The 24334-nt window shown below is 40.7% G+C and overlaps 1 protein-coding gene across 2 annotated transcripts; it reads right to left on the bottom strand.

The window, feature by feature from the left end:
* Positions 1-1568: 1568 nt before the first annotated feature.
* On the bottom strand, positions 1569-23758 carry HMGCS1 (3-hydroxy-3-methylglutaryl-CoA synthase 1). Of its 2 annotated transcripts, XM_042950492.1 has the most exons (11): positions 23520-23758; positions 17683-17743; positions 10818-11275; positions 10367-10492; positions 9675-9839; positions 8152-8317; positions 7184-7354; positions 6603-6709; positions 5161-5286; positions 4765-4928; positions 1569-3395 (listed from the first exon to the last, which is right to left on the bottom strand). In XM_042950492.1, the coding sequence occupies exons 3-11, from the start codon at positions 11263-11265 to the stop codon at positions 3306-3308; spliced, it is 1563 nt and encodes a 520-aa protein (XP_042806426.1). In that variant the 5' UTR covers positions 11266-11275; positions 17683-17743; positions 23520-23758; the 3' UTR covers positions 1569-3305. The 2 variants fall into 2 exon arrangements, with proteins under 2 accessions (XP_042806426.1, XP_042806434.1); XM_042950500.1 differs by lacking the exon at positions 17683-17743.
* Between the last annotated feature and the right edge of the window lie 576 nt (positions 23759-24334).

Raw genomic sequence — 24334 nt, 5'->3', positions numbered from 1 at the left:
ATGCAGTCTAGGCAGCCTTCAGGGAGGAAGCAACTCTTGCCCTAAAGATCGAGAGTTTTGCTAAGGTGGGTTGGAGGTGCTTGCTTAATAGCATCTGAAAGACATGGAGGCACAGGGATGCTTTTGTAAAATCAGTCTAACAAAACTTTAATTTTTCCTTTTTTAAAAAAATTTTTTTTAACGTTTATTCATTTTTTGAGAGACAGAGCATGAGTGGGGGAGGGGCAGAGAGAGAGGTAGACACAGAATCCGAAGCAGGCTCCAGGCTCTGAACTGACAGCACAGAGCCCGATGCGGGGCTCGAACTCACAAACCGTGAGATCATGACCTGAGCTAGTCAGACCCTTAACCGACTGAGCCCCTCAGGCGCCCCTCATTTCTTTTTTTTTTTTTTTTTTTACTATAGAGGCTTGCACAATGATGAAACATGGGCAAAGAAAAGATGAATTCCTTTTTACTTCTAAACATTTAAAATAAAAATGCATTATTATTATAAGCCAGAACTCTGATGATCTATAAACTTCTTGAGGATTGCTATTCATAATCTTCAGCACCAAATTACTACCATTATAATAATTTGGGGGAGGGGAATCACAGGACGACTGTTTTCTTTGACCACCAATTTGGAAAAACACAAGGAACCTAGGACTTAATTAAAAGTAGTTGCTGGAAAGTTTAAAGAAAAGTGTTCGTTTTGCTGTCAAGATTACCTCGCTTGAAATGATTTCAAGCCCTGTTACATTCATTCCTTGCTCTGTTTACATCTTTAGTGTTTCTTTCAGGACATTTCAAACAGGAGGTAAGGGAAGAAGCGTTTCAACTGAATCACAGGAGGATCAAAAGTAGCTGTTTGCATCCGTCTGAGTTTGATCTACTGCTAATCTTAAACTTACTCACTAGTGTTCATAAAAACAAAAACCCAGAAGGTTAAGAAATTATCACTAAGTATTGAATGTAGACATGACACGATGATATGAGCTGATTGGGATTAGCAAATAATCTGGATTAATTCCTAATTCATACAATCCTAAAAGTTGATATGGCTCCTAGAGATGATCTGGTCCAGTATTACTGCCAATGTGAAAATTCTCTCTATAAAACCCCTGGGAGCACCAGCACCACGTGACTCTTACGTTGGAGGCTCTTGCTGGTTGGAAGCAGTTCATTGGCTGTAAAGTTTGATCTTTAATTGGTAACTCTTAATCTTAGGTTGTTTCCGGGAAAACACAGTAACTCTCTTCATAAATATTTACAGCCAAATTTATACATGCTGACCACCCACTTTGTTTAAAAGGTAAGAATAAATTATGAGTACAAATTCTTCCACACTAGATGAATAGCTCCTTGACGACAAGACATTATGCCTTATAACTCTTTAATTCTGACCTAAGCAGAGTGCCTTGCTTATATCAGGTTTTCAAATGTTTGCTGAGTGATGAATGAATAAATTAGTGAATGAATGAAATGAAATGAAACAAATGCCCATATTTAGAAATAGCACCTTGGCTGATTTCTTGCCTGAATTCTTAGTTCAGGAGGGAAAAAAAAGAATACTCAAATATCTGAAATATTTCTCTAAAACTTTATTCAAAGTTATTCACCTCACTGTCGATGAGGTGTACAGTTAATGCTCTGACAATTTCACCAGGCTTGCCCATTGCCGGCAATGGACTTTGAGAAACCCATTTCCTGACACCCAAAAGTTAAATTAACTCTTTTCAAAACATACCAAACTCCCAATACTTGTGAAAGTATTACATGCACCATTTTCCCATTAATCTTTAAATGTGAACTTACATTATTAATCTACATCAGTAGATGTTAAAATGAAGTCATTTTAACAAATTATGACTGTACAAATCAAAATACCACTAGTTAATATTAGACAAGAGTATTTTACAAACACTACATTACATATTACCTTGCAATCTGAAACATTACAGTTCATATTTGTGTAAGTTTATCTGAGATAACTGAAACTTCACAGAATTTAACAGCAAATAAAGTTTAAAAAATTGAGTTCTGTACATTAGTTCCAACTATCTCTATGTTACAATCTATAAGGCTCATGTCATATTCAGCACCAAGAAGATCTACAAAACGATCTAACCAGTCTTCTTATTCATCCTATGTGATAGTTTTTGTTGGTTTTTTAAGGTGAAAGTCTAAAAAAATGCTTTATAAATCCTACTTCCAGAACTTGAAATGGAATACTCTTTTTGGCTGGTCATACTATATAAAAACGTGGGTTGCAGTTTTTTGTGTTTTTTTTTTGTTTTTTTCATTGAAAATACACCCAAAAAAGAAAAAAAAAAAAAAAAAGAAAAAAAAAGGAATACTTACACCATGAATTTAGGCTGTCAGTCTTTAAGTTGAATTTGTAACACTGAAGCATCAGAAGTAACCTAATAATGCCCTGCCTCATCCTTCCATTTTGTTTTAAAAGTTTTAAAGGCAGCCAGAAAGATGTTTTACTTATTCTTCAAAATAAGGTGCAAAGAAGGATCCCAACACTTCCTCATACACAGCTCCACCGACATCTCAGTGTTGTTCGGCATAATCCACCTTGAGCCAACGATCCAGAAGCAGACCCAGAGGTACAGCCATAGCTCCCAGTGCAGCACGCTGTCTATGCCAAACGTCCACTCAAGGCTAGCATCTCTCTGTTCACAGAGGTCATTGCAATAACTCATCCCTGCTGGCCTGGATTTAAAGCGACATTCCGGTTTCCAGAACCAGTGCCATATCATCCCAACTCTTCTCCCTCTTCAGGATTTATAAATTATAGAAAAAGAGCAGGTTTGTCTTGCCATTTTTAAACAGGGTTTGTGCATATCACATTTTAAGACCATACGCCCTGAACTAGAAACTTTTTTCAAAAACCACAGGTACTTTCAGTAAGCTTGTTTGTTCAAAGTACAAAATTCTTACGTGTTTAAAAAAATTAAAATCGGAGACCAGTACCTCTGCTTTCTTCGCCCAAAGCGCACAATTCGTCATACCACATTTAAAAACTAAGCTTCATGCATACAAATGGCCAGAGAGGTATGAAGTTTACAGAGCCCTTAAACATCATTCCGGTACATTAAGCATTGGCTAGACCACGACAGGAAGCATGTTAGCAAATTGAGCAAAGAGACTTTCCCAAGAACACGATAGTTTTCCAGGCTCCATGTCAGTCACATAAAAAGTTACATAACATGTAATCCTTTAAAATTGTCCCCAGACATCCCATTCCCAGAACTGTTCCCATACATACCCCCCACCCGAACCCACACTGAAGTCTTCCACTTCACACAAGTATCTTAATGCTCCCCGTTACTAATGACAGCCGCTTCGGGTTCTGCCGCTGTTGCAGGGAGCCTTGGCACTTTCTTAGCAGGACTTGGAATGTGCTAAAATCGAAGGAAAAAGAGTTGTTGACTCCTTGGGGGTTTTTTTAGAGATAGAGTGCTAATTAAAATTCTCATTAAAGAAAAACCTGAGAAAGGACAACTTTGGAGAGGTTGATGCTAAACACATATCCTATAGAACCTTTCAGGGAAGGAACTAAATAGCGATTCTTTACCTAATGGTGAAGTAATACACAAATACTCAGAGCGAGGGAGAGAAGACCACCGACACCTTCCATACACAGTATTCTACTTGCTACTCTTGCGTTGCCAACTCTCACTCTAGCGCCACGACTTGCTACCTAATTTGTGTAAGAGCAAGAAGCGAGCCTATGCATTCATCAAGTTTGTGATGAGCAGATAAAATAAGCGACTTCAAGGTCATAAAGTCCCTAGTTTAAAGCGTGGCCTTGACTTGGCAAATCATCTAACTTCTTGCAGCTTCATCTGTAGAATGGGGATAGCATCATTTACTCAAGATGGATTTTGTAAGGACTAAATTAGAAAATGCAAATAGGGGCGCCTGGATGGCTTAAGTCGGTTAAGCATCTGACTCTTGATTTTGGCTCAGGTCATGATCTCACAGTTCGTGAGTTCGAGCCCGACATCGGGCACTGCGTTGACAACACAGAGCCTGCTTAGGATTCTCTGTCTCCCTTTCTCTCTGTACCTCCCTGGTCTCTCTCTCTTGCTTTTTTTTTTTTTTTTTTTAAATGTTTATTTTATTTTTGAGACAGAGAGAGACAGAGCATGAACGGGGGAGGGTCAGAGAGAGGGAGATACAGAATCGGAAACAGGCTCCAGGCTCTGAGCTGTCAGCACAGAGCCCGACGCGGGGCTTGAACTCACGGACCGCGAGATCATGACCTGAGCCGAAGTCGGCCGCCCAACCGACTGAGCCACCCAGGCGCCCCTCTCTCTTGCTCTTAAAAACAAATAAACATTAAAAAAATAAAATGTAAATGAAGTTTCTAGCATATAATAGGAATTCAAATCATTGCTATTATTGTTGCTGCTTGACAATTTATAGAGATTTGACAATGGCCTGAAGAGACGAGGGGGGCTCCTCTCTCACCAAGACATTACCACAAAATGAGCCTTCTCTCTACATCAGTTTTCCTTTAAATGTTGGTATTCTTAATAAAACCTAGTATTTACTATCCATTTTCAAACTGCTAATAATTTGAGTGCAAAGCACTTCATACAGTAGAAAATGGCACAGCTGGAATCCAACACCAGAGCCCTAGCTCTGAATTACTCTGCTTTCTCAACATTCCTTTAGGTGGCTCAGTCTCGGGTCCCCCGGAGATGTGGGGATGGAAATTTCTTACGCTGTCAAAGGCAGAGAGCAAGCACGACGAGCTTTACCCACCTCAGTGGCTGTACTTGAATGCACAAGTCCCACTCCTTCCCCCAGGGTATCGTCACTGGGAGAGGGGCGCCGGGCATAGGTCCTCCTGTGCTTCTCATCCACTCTGACCAAGTACCATGTTCCTTCAAAGAGTGAATCTACTGAACTCTGGGGAATATAGTTGACTAAAGGAAAGGAAGAGAATATGAAACGTTAGTTATGATATACAATTCACCTGGTAATAAAACTAGAGATAAAAAGTTGCGTATTTCCCCACAATTTTTACTGATACCGGATTAGTATCGAATAAAGCCTAGATATCCTTATCTTACATGTAACATGTTTCATATTATTAGAGCCCTCCAATAGGCTTTTGGGTATATACCTAAATGTTTAAACACAATTTAGTATTTTTACCCAAGTGATGAGTGTCCTCTCTGAGCTTCATGTTTTCAGCAAAGACATCTGGTGCCACACAAGTTCTTGAGTCAAGTCTTGATTTAAGATCACATAAACTTGCTGTTATTTTATCAAGAGCAGACCCTAAAACAGTAAACACCAAAATTAAAAGACAAAAGTAGCATGCCCCAAAGCCTGAACAAAATGCTACCAAATGGAAAAACAACTTTTTGTTCCTTGTAGAACTACCTGATATTGTTTAATTGAAAGATATGATAGTATTTGTTTGGTGCAGCCTCCCTATGACATTTGTTTGGTATCAGACAATAGACAAGTCGGGAAATCATTGGGATCTGAAACTATAAGTAACTTGTCTATGGTCAATACATGATCCAGTCTTAGAGTAATGCCAAGTCTTCCACCAGTTTTTTTCCATGTTTTGCTCCTTCCTACTCAGGGAAGGGACAAAAGTTTCTCAAAATATAAGCCAAAAACTAGAAACCTATAAAAATCAAATATCTTAGTATAAAACCAAACCAAAAAGAAACGGTTTGCTATTACTCGTATGATCAGACTCAAAAGTTGCCTGTAGTAAACAGATATGCATCCCTTTCCCTACCTATATCCCCTGGTTATAAATGCTTTAAAACTGACACAAAGGATAAAAATAGTTACTTGCTGAAGAAGGAAAAGTCAAACACTGTGCCATAATAAGATTTTTTTTTTTTTTTTTTAATGGGGCGCCTGGGTGGCTCAGTCGGTTGAGCATCCGACTTCAGGTCAGGTCATGATCTTGAGGTTTGTGAGTTCGAGCCCCACATCAGGCTCTCTGCTGTCAGCACGGAGCCGGCTTCTGATCCTCTATCTCCCTCTCTCTCTGCACCTCCCCCCTTGAGCTCTCTCTCAAAAATAAATAAAACCTCTAAAAAATATATTTTTTAAAACTGTTGGGGAAGAGGAAGTATAGTGCAGTGCTGTGTTCTTTCTTTCTATTTTAGATTGAGAGAGAGAGAGAGAACACTCGTGATCAGGGGAGGGCAGAGGGAGACAGACAGAACCCTAAGCAGGCTACAGGCTCAGTGCTCAGTACAGAGCCCAACATAGGGCTCGATCTCACAGACTATGAGATCATGACCTGAGCTGAAATCAAGAGATGGTCATTCAACTGACTGAGCCCCTAGGCACCCCGCCATAATAAGATTTTTTAAGCTCATTATATATTTTTTCTGACTCAGATGAGAGGGAAAAAGATCTCCCAACTCAGACATAATCCTGCCATTTATTTACCCAGTTAAGGCAGATCATTCAAGAGTAAAACTCTGGCGACGTTGAAAGAAGTGATGAAGATTCAAATGTAATTATCTGCGGGACAGATTCAAGCGCTCACTTGGGAAGCCCGCTGAATGGACCCTGGTACGGCAGCTTCTCGATACACACTCGTTGGGAGTGTTGGCATTTACCTGGTGTGGCATCTTGTGTAACTTTAAGGGAATACATGGTGGCAGCCAGGCCAGAACCGTAAGAGAACACACCGATCCTCTTTCCTGACAGCTGCTGAGGCGTGTACCTGCGCAGAGGGAAGAAATGTCATGAAAAAGTCCCACTGACCTAAAACTACAAGGTGTGGGAAGACTGAGTTGGGAGTCAAAATTCATCCTGTAGCCGCAGGAAGCCAACCTAGTGCTTTACAACAAGCACACTGGAAACAAGACTATTCGCCTCTTTGGGAATGATGGGGCTTTATGAAAGTTATCGTGTCATAAAATAAGTTACTCTGCCAACCAGGGATTTACAGTTCAACTGCGGGTCAAGAGTAAGAAGACCACGAGAACAGCAGCCAGGAAAGCCAGTATGAAACGAAGTACCCAGGAGTAACTGCAGCCTCGTCCCATTTCTCTTTAGGTCAATGGACAGTAGGTAGAGAGCCTAGCAATAAAATGTCATCCTGTGACCTGCCAACAACATGCCTGCCAGCAGCTTCAGTCTTCGAAATTGAACATCCCCAAATGAGAGGAGTGAAGCAGCCGAAATGGGTACTTACTGTGCCAGAACAGAAGCAAGGGAGCCATACACCGATGATGTGTACATATTTCCATTTTGATTTGACACAAGCAAAGATGCCTTTGTTTTCTGATTAAAGAGTTCAGAACTAGCCTTCATAAATGCCTTTTCCACATCTCTATCAAAGTAGGTATCTTCTAATTTAACATCCCTGAAAGATTAAGAAAAAAGACCATCTTACAATGCTCAAAGACTACATTTTTATTATACTAGTGGACGTAACTAATATTCTAATCTGTGTGTATGATTTAGTTTCCTTATTTATTAAAAGCCAAGTAGCAACATGCTAATGGTTATGGAAGATGTAACAGTTGCACACATACAGTCTTTTTGGTTGAAGTTTTTTATAATCATGTTAAGACAACTTAATTCTAGTGGGTTTATAAACTCACTAAAGCTTCGTCGTCACCAAGCTGAACACACTACTCTTTCAAGTCCATAATAATGTCTACTTAGTTAGAAAAGTCATGATATTACAGGAGCCAGGTCTTAAAAAGTTGAGTAGAATTTTATTAGACGTAGAAGGGCCACAGGCAAGAAGGAACAGGCATGGCATTCTAGGGAGCCCCAAGAGTGGGGAAAATGTGGAAGGAGTAGGAAAGGTGACTTTGATAGTGGCAGCGTGTGAGATGGGATGGGGCACAGGGACTTGAGAGGCAGGGAAAAGATTTAAGAGGCTGTAGTAGTAAATATGAGCACTCATCAGGCTATATTATTATGGTGACAACAGGAACAGATCTAAAAGGAGGAAATCAGAAAATATGAGAAATAACTAAAGAATTCATGTAGATAAGCCACCTCCTGCCTGGGACTCCGTTTCTTCACTAATGACATAGATGGGTTAGACTAGATGACTTTTAAGATCCTTTTGACTCTAAAATTTTCATGTCTGTAAAAATAATGATACTCTCACACAGAAGGAAAAAAAATCACAACAACTCCTCTTACCCAAAGGCTTCCAGGCCACTATAGGTACTGTTTTTATCTCTGTTCTGGTCATTAAGGAAGTCATTCAGCAACATCCGAGCTAGAGATTTCTGAACCAGCTTACAGTAGGGTGAGTGGAAGATCATGAAACCAAAATCATTCAAGGTAAAATCTCTATCATTTCCCTCTGAAAGAGAAACACAAAGAAATTATGAAATTCATTTAAACCACTATCTTTGGAAGGCTGATTTTAGAACAAGGCTACGATGTTCTTATATCTTTAAAAAGCAACCAAAAATATACTGTATAATGAAATAATCTCTAATGGCTTAAAATGCAGATCAAAAAGACATCCAGAGATAGAACAATATCCACTACCACATCACTGTTTCCATACTTAAGAGTCTGTAATTAATTTAGTGGGTTGGGGCCAGCTTTTTTTGTTTTGTTTTTTTTTAACCTAAGAGTATTTTTTTAATGAAAGACAATACAGTAGAAAATAGCAAACTGTATAGCTTGTGGCATGGATGAGTAATTTCATGATATTTTTGTTTCCGTTTAGCAAGCATAGACAAAGTAGAATGTACTTCTCACTATGGATCCTAATAAAAAGCTAGAAAATCACTGTATTGTTAAATACTGTTAAACAGTATGACATTTTACACAATGTAAGAATGCTTCTTCTCCAGGACCACCATGAATCTTACTATGTTATTCAATCTTACTATGTTATTCAATTTTTAACCCTCTCTCACAACCTCTATAAAGCGAAGTTAGTTTATGGAAAAAGCCTGATTTATAGGATACTGTGTGTTTTAATAGCACTAATTCAAATACTGTACTTTTGAATATATCTCAAGAACTTTTTTTAGGATTAAAGATAGAGATTAATGAGGACACTGAAAAAACAAGTATGAATTCACAGGTCAAATGCAAACAACCTATGGGGTGGAGGGAGTCACTTCAGCAATTTATTTTCATTAGAGTTTGCTCTGGATCACAGTTGCAAACTAAAGCCTTATAAAAGTACCTCTGTCAAAAGATGAACAAAATTCAAGTTTTTTTATTTTGAAAGAGAGAGACAGACAGACAGATAGACAGCACAAGCAGGGGAGGGGCAGAGAGAATCCCAGGTAGGCCACAGAGGGAGGGAGAGAATCCCAGGCAGGCTCTGTACTGTCAGCTCAGAGCCCAACACAAGGCTCGAACTCATGAACCGTGAGATCCTGACCTGAGCTGAAATCAAGAGTCGGACACTTAATTGCCTGAGCCACCTAGGTGCCCCCAAGTCACTTTCTTTAACCCTAGTTTTAATTTTTTACTGAGGATAAATCTAAGTATTTTTGCATAGACATACCTCATTTCCAAAGCTTACCTGTTTTCCGAAATTACACATTCCCAAAAACTATGGGAAAATGCAATCTGGTAGGTGAGGAAGAAATGGTTAAAGGACACTCCTACAAAGCAACATCTCACTAAAGATACTTAGTATATCACACTGCCCTCAACAGATACCAAAACCAAGGAGAATGGATGAAACCCACCTTTCTGCCACTGCGCACGGATCTTTTTGCGGTAGACAGCATAGCAGCGGTCTAATGCACCGAGGTAGCACTGTATGGAGAGTTTTCCATCTACTATAGGATATTCAGAAAGCATATCGGGCTTGTAAAAGTCATAGGCGTGTTGCATATGTGTCCCACGAAGTCCTATTAGAACAAAAAAGGAAGATGATATGTATTTCTGCTTCTTGATGTTTGTATGTTAGTAAGCATATCCCATTATATGGGGACTTTCCTTAATAATCTACTCTTGCCACTTGCAGTATAGAAATCACAAGGTGAGACCAACATGTAATTGAAATGAAACAACAGTATCCATGGATGGGCCTAAGACTTCTTTCATTGCAACATTTTACACAAGCTTCATATGTCTAAATGGGACATCACAATTGCTCTACTGAACTGAAAACAAATTAAACTTGTCACTAATGAGTGACTATGGGCCAGTTGCTCTTTTTGGTTGTTACTTAAACCCATCTTACTTCTCTGTAAAATGAGAATGACATTACTTACCTCATAAAATTGCTGTAAAGACTAAATACAATAACACAAAGCACTGAGCAGGCAGTACCCGCATTTAATGAACACTCAGTAAATACCGGCTTCTGTTTCTGTTTTCAACTTTCTTGGCACACTTTGCTAATAAAAAAAGAAATGCTCTCTCAAACACTCACCTCGCTCAAAAATTAAAGGAGCATTTGGCCCAATGAGCAGAGCAACAGCTCCAACTCCCCCTGTAGGTCTAGCATTTCCTGTGGCATAGACAGCGATATCTCCTGCAACCACCAGGGCATACCGTCCTGAAAAATATTTTTGTTAATACATAAGAAGGTGATCACCACTATAAATATCACACATATAAACTGAAGTCTTCTATTTTTCTAGAATGTGCTTTCCTCATCTTTGGCAAAGAAAAAATATTCCAAATTTTTATAATTTTGTCCTACATGATAAAGATAACAAGTTTATAATTCAGATAAGTTGAAAGAGCTATATTTCTGAGCATATTCAAACAAGCGTAACCGGCAAGATTGCACATGGCATTAATTAAAAGGTCGTTTGGGCCTATGCATCCTCAAGGAGAGTTTCTTTGGAATAACATGTAACATATAACATGTAACATACCATCCCAAGAGCTGGACTCAATCCAGTTAACGGCATTAAAGACAGCAGCTGTGCCTCCATAGCATGCATTAGTTGTATCTATTCCTTCTATATCTGTGTTCCCAGACTCCTCAAACAGCTGCATCAAATTAGTCTTCACGGACTTCGATTTGTCGATGATTGTCTCCGTTCCAACTTCTAAACGCCCAATGCAATCATACGAAAGGCTATTTCTCTCCATAAGATTCTGAACCACAGTCATGCAAAGAGAGTTGATATCTTCTCTATCGGTGCAGAAGCCCATTCTGGCCTGGCCCAAGCCAATAGTATACTTTCCAGCATCTACACCATCATATTTTTCCAACTCTGCTTGATCAACATATTGAGAAGGAAAATAGATCTCAAGGGCAACAATTCCCACATCTTTTGGCCAGCAGGCTTCTGCATTCAAAGGAAGTGACCCAGGCATGGTGAAAGAGCTTGAGAAAGAAAAACAGAAAAAAAATGTTGTTTTAGGTTATAAATTCCAGATTGTCAAGTTCAAACTTAAGACATCAACATTAAAAGTTCAACTATCACCCAAAATGTTAATTTAGGTTCTAAGTTTAGTATATTTTACTTAGGGCAGTCAAGTTTATTTTATAATAATTATTATTATTTTAACTGAAGTATAGCTGACACACAATGTTACATTAGTTTCAGGTGTACAACATAGAGATTCGACAACTCCATGCAATATGCCCCACTCACAAGTGTAGTTACCATCTGTCACCACCAATGCTATTACAATACCACTGACTATATTAGGGGCAATTTTAATACGTGAAAGTAGTCATTGTAGTATGAATGGAATACTATTATTTAAAATTATTGTCTTTTACAAAGATTTGCACCTGATTTAAAACTAGACCTTTTCAGGGGTGCCTGGCTGGCTCAGTTGATGGAACGTGCGACTCTTGATCTCGGAGTCATGAGTTTGAGCCCCATGCTGGGCACAGAGATTACTTAAAATAAAATCTTTAAAAAGCAAAACAAACAAAACCCTGGACCTCTTTAGATTTAAGAAATGATTATTAAAGGTAAAGAAAACTCAAATAAGATTCTTCTGTGGTAAAGAACTATAAGATAAAATACAATGACAATTAGTAATATGGTCCACAAATCAGAATTCAAGTACCTAATCCATTCCTGGCCACCCAAGAACGTTTAAATAAGTCAGTCAGTCACTCATCATAGATATATGGATTATTCACAGCTATTGACTTTAAGGGACTTTAAAAATTGTTAAATCAGGCGCGCCTGGGTGGCTCAGTCGGTTAAGCCTCTGAATCTTGATTTCGGCTCAGGTCATGGTTTCACAGTTCATGAATTCAAGCCCTGCACTGGGCTCTGAGTTGCCAGTGTGGAGCCTGCCCAGGATTCTCTCTGCCCCTCCCTGCCTCTAAATAAATAAGCAAACAGACAAACAAACTTAAAGAAAAGCCATACTATAGAAGTCTACCAAATCAATCCGTACAAGGCCCCTGTTATTATAAAGAACCCCACTCCCTCACCCAGAACCCATATGATTAAAATTTTAAGCAAAAATAAGTTCCAGGACCCATCACAGGGTGATATGCCAATATCCTATACTTTCTACAGCCAGTATATAGGCAACAAATGATCACAAGGTATCACTTAGCTTCTAAATCAGGGAAAAAAAAAAAACTGATTCAAATTTGAAAACTGGTAATCCATATATTATTTATGTGGCATCTAGATAACACCTCTTAAAACCACCCCTTCTTGGGGCACCTAGGTGGCTCAGTCGGTTAAGCGGCCGACTTCGGCTCAGGTCACCATCTCGCGGTCCGTGCGTTCGAGCCCCGCATCGGGCTCTGTGCTGACAGCTCAGAGCCTGGAGCCTGTTTCCGATTCTGTGTCTCCCTCTCTCTGACCCTCCCCCGTTCATGCTCTGTCTCTCTCTGTCTCAAAAATAAATAAACGTTAAAAAAAAATTTTTTTTTAAAAACCACCCCTTCTTTTTTTTTTTAAAGAGGGCACTATAGAAAACTGTTGCCACACTATACATACTTTCAGTAGTGCCTAGATTTATTTACTAACAGTAAAATAAATGTGCTAGCCACTCAGCACCATTGCTACGTGCCTGCCTACGGGCAAGTCACATGACCTATCAGAGTCTCAATTTTTTTAAGAGATTGTATTCATTAAGAGAAGTTATTCTAAATTATTTCTCACAGGGGAGAATTTAATAGAGGGAAACGGTTTCAAATTTGTTGGCTGGGCTAGAGGAGCAAAAAGGGGAAGGTGGTTATTCAAATCCCCAGAGCTCACACTCCTGCTGAAGCCGCTGGGGCTGTCAGCACTAGCACCTCTGCTACCGAGCTAGAGCCAAGATACCCCTCCCATCCCAACCCTTCCTGCCACCGCCACTGACCACTGACAACAACAAGACCGCCCCTCTCCCCACCTTCCAATCTCTCTTGAGTACTTCCATGGGCAGTCTACCCAGAACCCAGCTGGCACAGGAGTCAGAGGAATATAGTCGTCAGGCTTTGAAGAACAGCACAGCCTGTTAGTTTTAGAGAAAGAACCTTTTCTTTGTTTAACCTTCCACAACTTGGGGAGCCGGGGTGGCTCTCAGTCAGTTGAGCATCCAACTCTTGATTTCAGCTCAGGTCATGATCTCGCGATTGGTGGGTTCGAGTCCTGCACCAGGCTCTGTGCTGACAGCATGGAGCTTGCTTGGGATTCTCCATCTCCCTCTTTCTCTGCCCCTCCCCCACTCTCTCTCAAAATAAGTAAACTTAAAAAAGATAAACTTCTACAACTCAATTTCCTTTTTAGGCATCACACAATTAGAAGGTGCTATTTAGGTGACAGAATTTCAGGTTTTCGTTGACCTAAAGGTCTTAGTTTATGAGAGTTACCTGGGTCCTACTGGTTCACCAACCTTCTACAGCATTGACCAACTCACTACTTTGACTCCTAAACGTGAAAATAAGATCCTATATTTATGTCATTTGTCCTCTGCCACTCTGCAAACTCTGGTATATTATCAGGTATAACAAATTACAAACTACAGCCATAGTGAGTTGTTAATTATGGAAATCTTGACAGAATATCTATAACAGAGAGGTTATCCTTAAATCATGTAATAATCTACTCTGAGCCCATAAGCCATCAAGTCATGAGTATATTAAAACTTAAAAAATAAGCCCCTAGAGATATAATCACAAAATCTAAGTTAAAGGTCTTAAGGGTGGGGCGCCTAGGGGGCTACGTCAGTTATGTGTCTGACTCTTGATTTCAGCTCAGGTCATGATCACACGGTTGTGGGATCAAGCCCCCCACGTCAGGCTCTGCACTGACAGCACAGAGCCCGTTTGGGATTCTCCCCGCCCCTCCTCCGTGCTTACTCTCTCTAAAAATAAACAAACATTAAAAAAAAAAAAAAAGGTCTTAAGGGATATCATTGAATCTTCCTTCTAAATCATGCTTACTCTCTCTAAAAATAAACAAACATTAAAAAAAAAAAGCTCTTAAGGGATATCATTGAATCTTCCTTCTAAATCATGCTTACTCTCTCTAAAAATAAACATTAAAAAAAAAAAAGGTCTTAAGGGATATCATTGAATCTTCCTTCTAAATCATGCTTACTCTCTCTAAAAATAAACATTAAAAAAAAAAAGGTCGTAAGGGATATCATTGAATCTTCCTTCTAAATCATGCTTACTCTCTCTAAAAATAAACATTAAAAAAAAAAAAGGTCTTAAGGGATATCATTGAATCTTCCTTCTAAATACAAGAATCTTATGTATATGTTTTTTTATTCACCTAAACAATGACAACATGTTATATGCCGAACATTTGGGACCAGTTTCACAGGAGATAACCCTTGCCCTTTCAAATAAATATTCACCACCTTGTGTGTAAGATACAAACACCTAATACTAAACAAGTGAAACAGCAGAGACAGTCAGATTATGTTATGGAGAACTACCCAACCCAACGTGGTGGTGGGGCAAGAGTGGGGAGAGAGGCTTCTTGGTTACTGGTGCTGACTTGAGTCTTAGGAATGAGTAAGGAGTAATCAGTAAAGCTCTACAGAAGCAAATGGTGGTAGGAGATTTTCAACAGGGTGAACAGCATACATAAAGGCACAGAGCAAAGAACTATGAAAAGTTTTACTAATTTACTAAGTGAAATGTGAGGCCCAGGGAGTAGATCAGACAAGTAATAGGTCAGTAGAACTAGGTCAGGGTCAGGTCATAACAGTTCTGCTACGCTAATGGTAAGGAGCTTCAACTTCATCATAAAGACATTAAGGTGCCATCAAGGTTTTAAACAGGAGTGACCTGGGTCATATTAGTGTTCGGATCAGTGTTTTTCCAACTCTGGAAATCAATTTAGTGGGTGGCAAACAACATTTTTTAAAATGTAATAGTAAAGAACAGAAAACATCAGATTGCATGGCACACAGTAAATTTAAGAATTTTTTCATGAAAATTACGTTTCAATTATTCACACATACCCTGGGTTGCAATATAAAGTATATTTCTTACTGAGGGTCATGGTCAAAAAAGTTTGAGAGTCAACATTTTGCACAATCACTGGTGTTGTGTAGAGAACAGATGTGAGTTGGGGAGCAGATACAGCAGTCCAGAGAAGACAGGTCATGAACCAGAGCAATTACTACATGATGGGTGAAGAAGGAACAGCTTCAAAAGATATGGAAGCAAAAAACTAGCAGAAATTGTGATTGACTAGAAGAAAAGAAGGAAGTGTTTAGGATGGCTCCCAGATTTCTATCCTCAACCGTCATGACGAGACAGACATTCTGTCAAATTGGCTACATGAACAGAGAGGCATCTGTTTTCTTCTTCTATTCTTTCCCCTCTTCCTTGGAAACCTAGCAGTTTATGATCATCTAAACTGCGTTACACTGAAGTTGAAATAAAGACATAATGGAACTAAAATGTCACTAGGCAGATTCTCAGTTTATAGTAAAATAACATGAAGTCCTCTGCATAATCCACAGAAAAGAGTTCTATAACTGTGTTTAAAAACAAAGACCAGTCCATATCCCTAGAAGAGGAACCCCTCCTACATGCTATCCTCAAAGTCACCAGGGGCAGGAGGATCACCCACCTTCCCAGCCTTTCCCACAAGCTGACACTTTAGGTTCTTTACAACTCTCCAAACTGCTCTAAATGTCCGGAGGACACTGCGATTTCCCTTGCCTGGCCCAACAGCTTGCAACGCTTTTGGAAAGAAAATGGACAAGTATATACAATCTTCTGAAGGTATAAACCAGTTTATAAGAAGCCATAATGCAAGGCTTTGATCCCAGAATTAATCCATATTTACCATAATCTGACCAGCTCTGATCAGTTCTTATATTACGGTACTTAAGAAATAAGGTATAACTCTGTTATTCTTAAACCTTCGAGGGGTTAACTAAGTACCTTGTTTCATTTGGGGTAAAAAGTGTAGCTTAACTAACCCACTCACATCAGGTTGAAAGTCAATCATGACCCTAATCTTGGTATGGAAAAAGTTTTACAGTATCTGACTCAATCAATATTGCTCATTGTTTGAGGGGTTTTGATGGCCAAGATGTTTATTATATTCCCAATAAAAAGCCATCTAATTTGAAATATTTAGCTTTTGGTTGAAATTAAGGGAGAGTAAGATTAAGTAGGAAAAGAATGGAAAATTAATACAAGGAAGTAATTGCTTCCATGGCATTTCAAACAACAAAAAATATGGTATAGTTTCTGATCTGTAATCTTTACTTTTAACTATCCTATTAAGCATATGCTCTTGTGTTGTCCTCTCAATGCTCTCTGAAGCAGGCCAAAAATAAATTATAAAAAGGAAAAGAAAAAAGCCAGCTAAAGATCTCAGATTTTCACATTATGGTGTTAACTCCATACAGAATGGGTTAATTCACTATTCTAAATATCACAAAAAAAACTCTAAATAGAATATAGTTTAAAAATCTGACAGTTTAGGGGCGCCTGGGTGGCTCAGTCGGTTGGGCGGCCGACTTCGGCTCAGGTCATGATCTCGTGGTCCGTGAGTTCGAGCCCCGCGTCAGGCTCTATGCTGACAGCTCGGAGCCTGGAGCCTGTTTCAGATTCTGTGTCTCCTTCTCTCTGACCCTCCCCCGTTCATGCTCTGTCTCTCTCTGTCTCAAAAATAAATAAACGTTAAAAAAAATTAAAAAAAAAAATCTGACAGTTTAGGGATGACTGGGTAGCTCAGATGGTTAACCATCTGACTCGTGATGTCAGCTTGGGTCATGGTCTCACAGTTGAGGGATCGAACCCCACATCGGGCTCTGTCGGGTCTGCACTGAGCATGGAGCCTACTTGGGATTCTCTCTCCCCTCTCTCTCAGCCCCTCCCTCACTCGCACCTCTCTGTCTCTCTCAAAATAAATGAACTTAAAAAAAGATCTGACAGTTAAAAAATCACCTTCAAATATTTTTAACCTTTTGCCGATAAAAAGGTACTTTGTTATTTTTCAGAGCACTGTATGTGCAATTAAAAAATATGTAAGTGAGATAATGGGGATTCTATTCTGCATTTATAATAAAATACAGATATTTTCTTTCAAAATTTTAAAAAGGAGAGAAAAGGCACACTTCTTAAAAAAATTAGTTTCTAGATTTTAAACATCAGTCTGACAATCACAAAATTGAATGGTCTCCCAAGGCACTACAGCATTAACTCGTGTTTGAAGATAAGGTATAACTCTGTAATGGATTTTAAGAGTGTGTGGGGCACACAAATGGCTATTAGCCCTGGGATGAAAATTAAATTTCCCCCTTCTGTTGGAGAGGAACGCTTTCCTTCGGCAGCACGACAGGATGCCATACCTGTGTGAGGGATAAAGGACTGCAGTCTCCAGGTCTGTCACTCTGGTTCCTCCTTCAGGCGCTAGGAATTTCAAATAAGAACTTCTTTTAAAGTCATAAACCACCACACGAATTCAAATAATGACTCCAATTCCAAGTGTGTTGAAATAAGCATTTCCTTGCCCAATCACATGACATAGAACAAATTTGACTTTGCTTGGAAAAATGGTACTTAAAGCTTATTAAACATCTCCGCCTTATTTCATTAGTGCTTATAATGGTAGGTTCGGTCCCGGTAATGACCTGACATACGAAGTTCGTATTACCGATTCAGGTTTTAAATCAAGTGTGATGCTGGGAGAGTTATTAGTTGTCTTTACTAACTTTGAATTATTAAGAATTGAAGGAAAGAAATATCAATAAGTTGTACAGGACTAGCAAGCTCTGGAGTAATGAGATTGATACATTCAAGAGCTTGCTCTACACTTTTAAGAGTTGGTGGCTTTAGTGATTTGTGCCTCTTTGAGCTTCAATTTCCTCTTCTATAAAATGGAGTGAAGGGACTCCTGGGTGGCTCAGTCAATTAAATGATCGACTCTTTGATTTGGGGTCAGGTCATAACTGCACGGGTTCGTCAGATTGAGCCACATATCAGCTCAGCACTGGGGCTCAGTGCAGACAGTGTAGAGCCTGCTTGGGATTCTCTCTCTCCCTCTCTGCCCCTACCCTGCTCATGTTCATTCTCTTGTGCTCTCATTGTCTCAAAATTAATAAATAAGCTTAAAAAATGTTTTGTAATATCAAGCACCAACTCATCGTTATCCTAGTTCTTAGAATTTTTCAAATGAAATATGTATCTTTCTAGCAAGACCTAATTACCTTCCTGTATTTAATCTTGTGCTCCTAGTTTTCAACAGGTCCACCCTCCCCCTCCCCAACTTTTTAAAAAGTAATTTTCCCTATAGTGCTTGTGTTAAAAAGATAAGCATGCAGTATCAAGACAAACGAGCATTAAGCTTTATCATCATTTAAATTATGTGGAAATGCAATGGGAAGGTGACACTGGAGCACTTTCTTCAGGCCATCTGTTCTGAAGGAGTATTGCTCGAGACAATAGTTCCTATATTAACGAAAACACAATTACCTTTTCTCTCTATGTAACTATTGGCAAATTTAGCGTCTGCCCTTGACTGATTAACCAGAGACCGCATTCAGTAGTCTGAATTATTTTTAGTAAATAATTTAGTAAAGATTTATTTCTTTTACATGATTACATTTAAGAGCTCCTCCCAGATTTAGTTCCTTTTATTTCATTAAGTTTAGCCCCCCCACCCCAAATAAATAAACCCTGATAAGACTACTACATTCCAAAAAATCTCTTTGGGGCACCTGGGTGGCTCAGTTGATTAAGCATCCAACTTTGGCTCAGGTCATGATCTCACAGTTTGGTACGTGAGTTTGAGAACCACATCGGGCTCTCTTCTGTCAGTGCAGAGCTCACTCCAGATCCTCTCCTCCCTCTCTCCCTGCCCCTCCCCTGCTCATGCTCTCTCAAAAATAAAAAAACATTAAAAAAAAAAAAAAACTTTTCAAAAGATCTCTTTGATTACAGAATTATACATACACTTTGAGAAATAACCTGCATTTTGTTCTTTGCTATTTCAATTATGCTTTTGTAACCTGCAAATTAAGCAGACTACAGGGACTAGTCCTCACTGGTGAGGGGAAAACATGATTCCCCTTCCATGTTGAGACTATTTAAATAACTTAGTAATATTTCTTCTTGAAACCATGTAGGCATATGTATTTGACACTATTTTCCCAAGGAAATTTCTCCTGAACTTCCAATATTCCCTCTTTCAATTTTGATTATTTAAATTCGGGGGGGGCGGTGGGGGGAGACAGGCAGAGAGAAGAGGAGGGAGGAGGAGAAAGGGGAGGAAGAGAAAGAGAGGAGAGGGAAGAGAAAGAGAGGAGAGGGAAGAGAAGAGGGGAAAGAAAAGGAGACAGAGAAAAAGGCATTAGAGCAAAGAAAGAAACACAAGAAAAAAGATTCACAGAGGACTGCTGTGCTACTTAAGCTCCCAGGAGAAGAAGAGGCCAGGAGACCAGGAAAGGAAATGGGGGGTGTAAATGCCACTTTGGGGAATAACCCATTAGAAAGGGATTTCCTTTCTCTTCTGCAACTGCTAGAAGGGTTCTCTGTCCTGACTGAAACAGCAAGGCCAAAGTCTCCAGCTGATCATCAGCATATTTCTAACAGAAGGTCCCTTCAGGGCAAATCATGGAGCAGCATGGGTCAGGATAATAAGCAGTTAATAAACAGCAAGCGGCTGGGCACTGTTACCACAAAGCCCGTTTGGAGCCTCCAGAGGCCCAATATAGGCACTTCTAGTTTGGCAAAGATTAAAACTGAAAACTGCCGAGACTGCCAGGGCCAACCAGGTTCATGCAGTGATGCTTTCTCCTGGGGTTTATTCAGAGTTCTGAATTCCATCTTTGGCATCCCTCTACAGCCTTGATTCAAACAAGTAGTCAGAAAAGTTCACCCAGCACACAGTTTGGTCCATGATAAATGGTAAGCAGTTGCCTGCTGATCTTTTTCGCTATAAAAGGAGAGAAATCCAGGACATCCTCTCTCATGAGAAAGAGCTGGCCATCTTTCTCCCTTAGGAGCAAGCAAGCAAAACTACGGTGAAGGCTTTGGCAACGCCTGTACACTCTGGTCTAGTTCTCTAAGTAAAAAACAGACATTCCTGCCTCTCCCCAGAGTTACTGGTCTGCTTATAAATTCTACTCCTATTTCAAGGCCCTGTTCTAAGCTACCTCTTCCAGCAAGGTTTCCTAGAGTTTTCTCATCAGGGTCCCGCACTTCTTCGGCAAGTATGTGATTCACTCAAAGTCTTCATATTCTACTCTCAATGGAAAACTAGTTATTGACAGTCTTCTTATCCATACTAGATTCCTAGGCTCCTAATGGGAGAGGGGGTGTATTTTGATTCTTTTGAAATCCCTTTGAGACCTTGGAGTAAAGGGCATTCTACTGCCAGTTTTTGAGGAGCTAAATTTGGAGTTATCACAATTAGAGGACGAATCGTTTAGATTCAAGTACACAGAGCAGCCCTCATTAGTCAGTTCCTTTTGCTATCGCTTTGTAAATGAGCTGCAGCACCAAATAGTGCCTAGAAGGTGTTTCAGAAGAGTGGCTTTCTACTGAAAAATGTAAGGAGTCCAAACGGAATAAGAGGACATCTGTTGGTCTTACCAACATTCCCATACGTATACATCCCCAGGCACACACCCTGCCAAGATGAAGCCTGTAAGCTCCTCTACTCTATCTACACTCGATTGACAGACAGCAACTGATCATCACATGCCAAGTGTCAGAATGAATAGATTATTAAGAATTGAGTCCTATCACCCTCTCATTAGATTGGGTAACATGTTTTCAAACCTTCTGAATCTATCCCACCATCTTGAGAAACATAAAAATATCACACCCTTCTATTTGGTTTGTTAGTAACCCAACATAAAATTAGAAGACTCTGTTCCTTTCTACATGAAACTAAATATAGATTCTGAATATATAGCCAATCAAATTCCTTGAACCAGAACCTCAACTGCATCTCCTTTCAGCTCCACTGCTTTATGGGTTTAAATAATTTTAGGGTACCCAGGAAACACACATTACATCAATATCAGGGTTTTGCACTTCCTTCCAGAAAAGCTAGCTAAAATCTCAATTCAATCAAAAAATCTTAGTCATTCCCACAGTTAAGAATAACAATGTATTCCATTTGCAACTATGTGGATGGAACTAGAGGGTATTATGTTATGGTAAGTGAAATTAGTCAGAGAGAGACACATATCATATGACTTCACTCATAAGAGGAATTTGAGATACAAAACAGATGACCATAAGGGAAGGGAAGCAAAAATAATATAAAAACAAGGAGGGGGACAACACATAGAGACTCTTAAATACAGAGAACAAACTGAGGGTTGCTGGAGGGGTTGTGGGTGGGGGCATGGGCTAAATGGGTGAAGGGCATTAAGGAAGACATTTGTTGGGATGAGCTCTGGGTGTTATACACAGGGGATGGATCACTGGAATCTACTCCTGAAATCATTATTGTACTATATGCTAACTAACTTGGATGTAAATTAAAAATAAATAAAATAAAAAAGAATAACAAGATATAAAAGCACTCTAGATAAATACTTAAAGAAAACAAAATGAAAAAGCAAGGCCCAGAAACTACCAGTAGATGATGTGGCCTCTTATGGCCTCAAACATAATATCCCATAATTTCCCCCCTTCGGAAACACCTTCCTGAGAACTGGGGTTCCTGACTAAACTAGAACTGAATAAAGGATAAACCTACACATTTAGGAGAAAGAGACTTGCAAAGGTTAAACACTAAGGAAATAAAGTCTTTCTCCTCTTCCATAAAATATGCTATCCCTACCCTCCTCACCCCACAAAAATAACTGAAATTTTAAAAACAAAGTTTTGATCAAAGAAAGAACACAAACAGCTTAGACGTCTCAAGATGCAAAGAACCATTTGGCACAGATCCATGTTAAGGACTTCCAATCCGCCTTCTAACAGAATCTGTACAATGAAAGCCCAAGCTCCATCGCAGAAGGATAAACCTGTTAACTATATGAGCACTTCCATTTGTCTTAATTTTGTCACGTATCCTGCCACTGTTTTTCATAGTTCATCCGTGTAATCGAGCAAATGTTACTTAGCAGCAGCCAGAACATTTCCTTCTACTGCAGCTGGATGACAAGAGCATCAGGAGCAGGGAAGACATGCCCCAGAGGTGAGCCTCGGAAAAAAAGCCTGTGATGGCCAAGGCCATAGGGCAAACATGACTAGCAGAGACAATCTCATTATCTGTTGTCCAAATCCCTCCTCCAGCGTAGGTGAGAGTAATCTTTTTCTCCACCACCGGTCAAAGCAGGACGCACCTTTTTCAAAGACACCATATACTTGGCTTTGAAATGTCCCTGGCTTAATCCAAAACCCACTGGGTGTGAAGGCCCTGTGGGTGCCTCCCCATTACATCACCATATCAGGTCGGGCTGGCCCCGAAGCTATTAGCAGGAGGGAGGTACGGGATTTCAGAACACCAAGGAAACCTTTTTTTTTTTTTTTTTTAATATGGGCATAAAAAATATGGAGGCGGGAAGGTGGGAGGCGGAATCTGTGATAGCTGAAGCAAGCTGCCTGAAGCAGTCAAGAGCCCAAGTATTCCTCCAGGCTAAATCACGGTTGTGATGCTTTCTTGCACCTGAGCCAGGGAAAAAAGTTATGCCCACTTCCCAGCAAATCTCTATGTGGCTGCAGGAGGACACACCCACTTGCCAACCTACAAGCTTCCATCTAATTATAATCTTCCCCATCCTTCAGCGTCCACCCTTAACCCAGAGCTCCAGGAACGTCCTGGCAGCCCAGCTCATCGTCCCCTCCTGATGCGCCTCCCTGCCCCCAAATCCCCCCCCCCCCCCCCCCCCCCCCCGGCGATCACAGCCATGTCCCCGGCACCTCCAGCACCTGGCTATGTCATTTAGAACCCTAGCCCTCAACGCCCCTTCGCCTTCTCCCTTTTGCGACTCCTCGGCCCCTCGTCAGACCTACCGCGGTGAGCCCCAGGGCCCCTGGCAGGGGAGGCCCCTCACGGCCCTGCTCGCGGCGCCCCTTCCTCTCGGGCCGGGTCCATACCTCCTCCCCACCCGAACCAAGCAGGACCTCCTACGGGCCTAGTCAAGGACACCGCCTTGGCTCGGCCCTCACCTCGCCCACCCGCAGCGCCGCAGCAACTTAGCTCTCTTCCGCGCGGGGCACTCACCCAAACGTGACCTCCGGGTGGTGGTCGTGGAAAGGGAGCGAGCCACGAAAGGGCAGTACGCGGGGCCTCCCCTCCACCACCAGCTTTATAGCCGCCGACCCACCCGACTCCGGCAAGGCCGGCAGTCGGTGGGAGGCTGGACAGTGGTTCCAGCAGCCAATCGTGGCCCACAGAGTAGCCCGGCAGCGCCCGCCCCCCAGCCCGGCTTCTACCAATCCGAAGAAAACTAGAGGCGGGATCTTGCTAGGGTTTTCCCTCGTGGCTGGAAGGGCGGGGGAAGGGGCGGGGATAAAGCTGGAGGGCCGAGGAAGTGGGGTGAGAGAGTGACGTGGGGTGGCCCGAGAGCCGGCCTGCCAATTACAGAGCGGCGAGAGACAGCGAGAGCCAACAGGAACGGAGTGAGAGGTTCTCCGACCAATGGGAGTTTAGTGAGAGGAGACGGGAGCCAATGAGGTCTCCGCGTCCCACCACTGGGGAGAGATGGTCAAGTGTGGGAGGCAAGTTGGTCCCCACTTGGGACTCTGTCAGGTTGCCTAGCAACAGGTCTGGGTTTCACCTGTAAGATTTCTGAAATACTTATTTTGAATTCAATCTTAACGTTTTCTAGTTTCCAGAGAAGCCAAGCACGCCTACGTTACAAGTTGGAACAGGATATCACTCAGAATTTGTAAATGTGTAAATATTCTAAACACCCGATTTGTAAGTACCTAATACCTCTATTCAAAACTACCTTGACTTAATTTTAAGAGACTGGTATTGGTACAATTCTTCCTAAGGAAACTGGAAAAAAGTTTGGGGTTAGACACCAGTGAGGA

Source organism: Panthera leo, chromosome A1, assembly GCF_018350215.1.
Source record: "Panthera leo isolate Ple1 chromosome A1, P.leo_Ple1_pat1.1, whole genome shotgun sequence".
NCBI lineage: Eukaryota > Metazoa > Chordata > Mammalia > Carnivora > Felidae > Panthera > Panthera leo.
This window is presented reverse-complemented; position numbering and strand designations above follow the sequence as displayed.

Excerpts from the sequence above, each read along its gene's own strand:
- HMGCS1 (XM_042950492.1), bottom strand. The coding sequence starts at position 11,265 with ATGCCTGGGTCACTTCCTTTGAATGCAGAAGCCTGCTGGCCAAAAGAT. Across the intron at positions 10,493-10,817 it reads TGAGTCCAGCTCTTGGGATG|GACGGTATGCCCTGGTGGTT; the intron begins GTATGTTACATG and ends AATATTTTTCAG. Across the intron at positions 6,710-7,183 it reads CTTGCTTCTGTTCTGGCACA|GTACACGCCTCAGCAGCTGT; the intron begins GTAAGTACCCAT and ends CCCTCTGCGCAG.